The sequence below is a fragment of the Neophocaena asiaeorientalis genome, unplaced genomic scaffold (genome assembly GCF_003031525.2).
Source record: "Neophocaena asiaeorientalis asiaeorientalis breed wild unplaced genomic scaffold, Neophocaena_asiaeorientalis_V1.1 scaffold303, whole genome shotgun sequence".
In the NCBI taxonomy this organism is placed as follows: domain Eukaryota; kingdom Metazoa; phylum Chordata; class Mammalia; order Artiodactyla; family Phocoenidae; genus Neophocaena; species Neophocaena asiaeorientalis.
The window spans coordinates 2,559,507-2,561,572 of NW_020174420.1; the positions used below are offsets into that span (position 1 = coordinate 2,559,507).

Consider the following 2,066-nt stretch of genomic DNA (forward strand, 5'->3'; position numbering starts at 1 on the left):
CCTTCCCCCCCCAGCCCAGCCCTTCCCTCCCCCACCTCTTCTCTGGGTCCCCCAGGCTCCTCCCACCTCAGAACGTTTTTTGTTCCTGGCTAAGAGTTTTGCACGTGAGATTGAGGGCGGGGCTGGTGGGACTAGAGGACACACTGCCATTCATCAGAGGTCCTACCGAGTGGGCATACTTTTCCCATCTGAGAAACCCCTTGTGTTTTCTACCAGAGAAATGGGCAGAGGCCTCTCTCTGGAACCTGGCTGGAGGGATGTCACTCTCCAAGAGACCCCCACTGTCTCCGCAGACGTCCCAAAGCAGGCCCAGCCTGCCGTGTTCCTTTGTTGGGATGGAAAGGGAATGGAATCTTACCCGTAAGGTGAAAAGGGCTGGAGAAAATACCAGGGACGGGCCCACCCTTCTCCCTACAAAAGCCTAACACTAGAAGGGAAGAAAAGAAATGCACCAACAAAGAGTTTAAGATAGTAGTTCCCAGCTTTTTCAAATATGAAGCATTTTTTAACCAATCCACTTTTTAATTTTTAAATTCTTGACATTACAGAACTAAACTGAAATTTATTAACATTCCACTCTTACATTTCTTATCGACAAACAGAAATAAAATTCATGACCCAAAAACCCAAAACTAAAAACAGGGAAAAGCTTATAAAACTAAATATGGATCCCAGCATTAACAGCTGAACAGAGAATGTGATTTTTAAATTCTTAGCGGATGATAAAGTTGTGTAGAAACCGAACACTTACAAATTATTTAAAACCTGGAATCACTGACCAGAAATTACACAGTTGGATCATGGGAAAACAGCAGAAAGGGGTTATGAGGGAACCTACACTGTTCTAGCTGCACCCCATGCCCTTCTCAGAGGAAAGCCTGGCATTGATTAGATATTGGGCCAGACTAATACTGGCAGCAGAACCAGTGATAGTAACCTGCCTACCAGAAGAGCCTTCCACTGGGTTAGCAATTTTGATCTGGGCCCCGGACATCTGGCGGATCTCATTAATGTTGGCGCCTTGGCGCCCGATTATGCAGCCAATTAAGTTATTTGGAATGGTGAGTTCATGGGTAGTTTGAGTAGATGCATCCAAACTTGCCCAATAGCCTTTCACCTCTGGAGAGCTGGAGTCAATTCCGGCGAATCCGGTCCCGCCGTGCATCATGGCAAAGTGAGACTGTTGTCTTGCCACCTGGTTCAGCTTGGCCAGATCGAGCGGAGAAATGGTGTGTTGTCCTTGAATCGAGTAGGCATCTAGAGGTGGTCCCTCCAGGTCATGGGTGGCGTGAGGGTAGCCAGCAGCGTCGCTGCACCGATCTTGACCGCCCGCGCAGATCACTGGAGAGCTGGCCGGCATGGGCTGGTACGGAATGGTCATGACTCTCCCTTGCGGAGACTGGGAGAGCGTCTCCAGCATGACCAGGCAGATCTGCTTGACACACTCGGTGACAGACTGCGGCACGCCAGCAATGGTGATGGCCCGCTCGGTGGAGTTGGGCAGCATATCCCCCGCCACCTGGACCTGGGCCCCGGTACTCTCGCGGATCTCTTTGATCTTACACCCGCCTTTCCCAATCAGGGAGCCGCACTGGGTGGCCGGCACCACCAGCCTCAGGGTGACCGGGGGCCTGCTGGCCGCCGTGCTGTTGGTCATGGAGCTGTTGATATCTTCTTCCAGCTTGTCGATGATCATAGCGAAGGCCTTAAAGATGGCATTGGTGGGGCCGGTCAGAGTGATGATTCTCTCCGGGCAATTCCCCTCCGAGATGTTGATCCGCGCGCCACTCTCCTCGCGGATCCTCTTAACCGACTCCCCTTTCTTCCCAATGATGCTTCCTACTTCCTTTCCGTGCATAAGCAGCCGAATGGTGAGAGTCACATTTAGTCCACTTTCAGTCACACCGGCATCCATGGCGAGCGGCGGGCGGCGTTCGGGGGAGTTGGGCTCGTTACGTGGTCAAGTCTTTGGTGGCTGGCTGGGGGAGGGGAGGTGTAGGCCCAAAACTGCCGGCGCGAGGCGAGCGAGGGCCGCGGGAGCGAGCGGGCGAGGGCGGGAGGCCGCG

At 53.0% G+C, this 2,066-nt stretch overlaps 1 protein-coding gene across 1 annotated transcript; it reads right to left on the reverse strand.

Annotated features, from left to right (window-relative positions):
- Positions 1–471: 471 nt before the first annotated feature.
- PCBP1 (poly(rC) binding protein 1) lies at positions 472–2,060 on the reverse strand. The gene has a single exon (XM_024756394.1). It carries the CDS (start codon positions 1,913–1,915, stop codon positions 845–847), a length of 1,071 nt encoding a protein of 356 aa, XP_024612162.1. The 5' UTR covers positions 1,916–2,060; the 3' UTR covers positions 472–844.
- Positions 2,061–2,066: the final 6 nt, after the last annotated feature.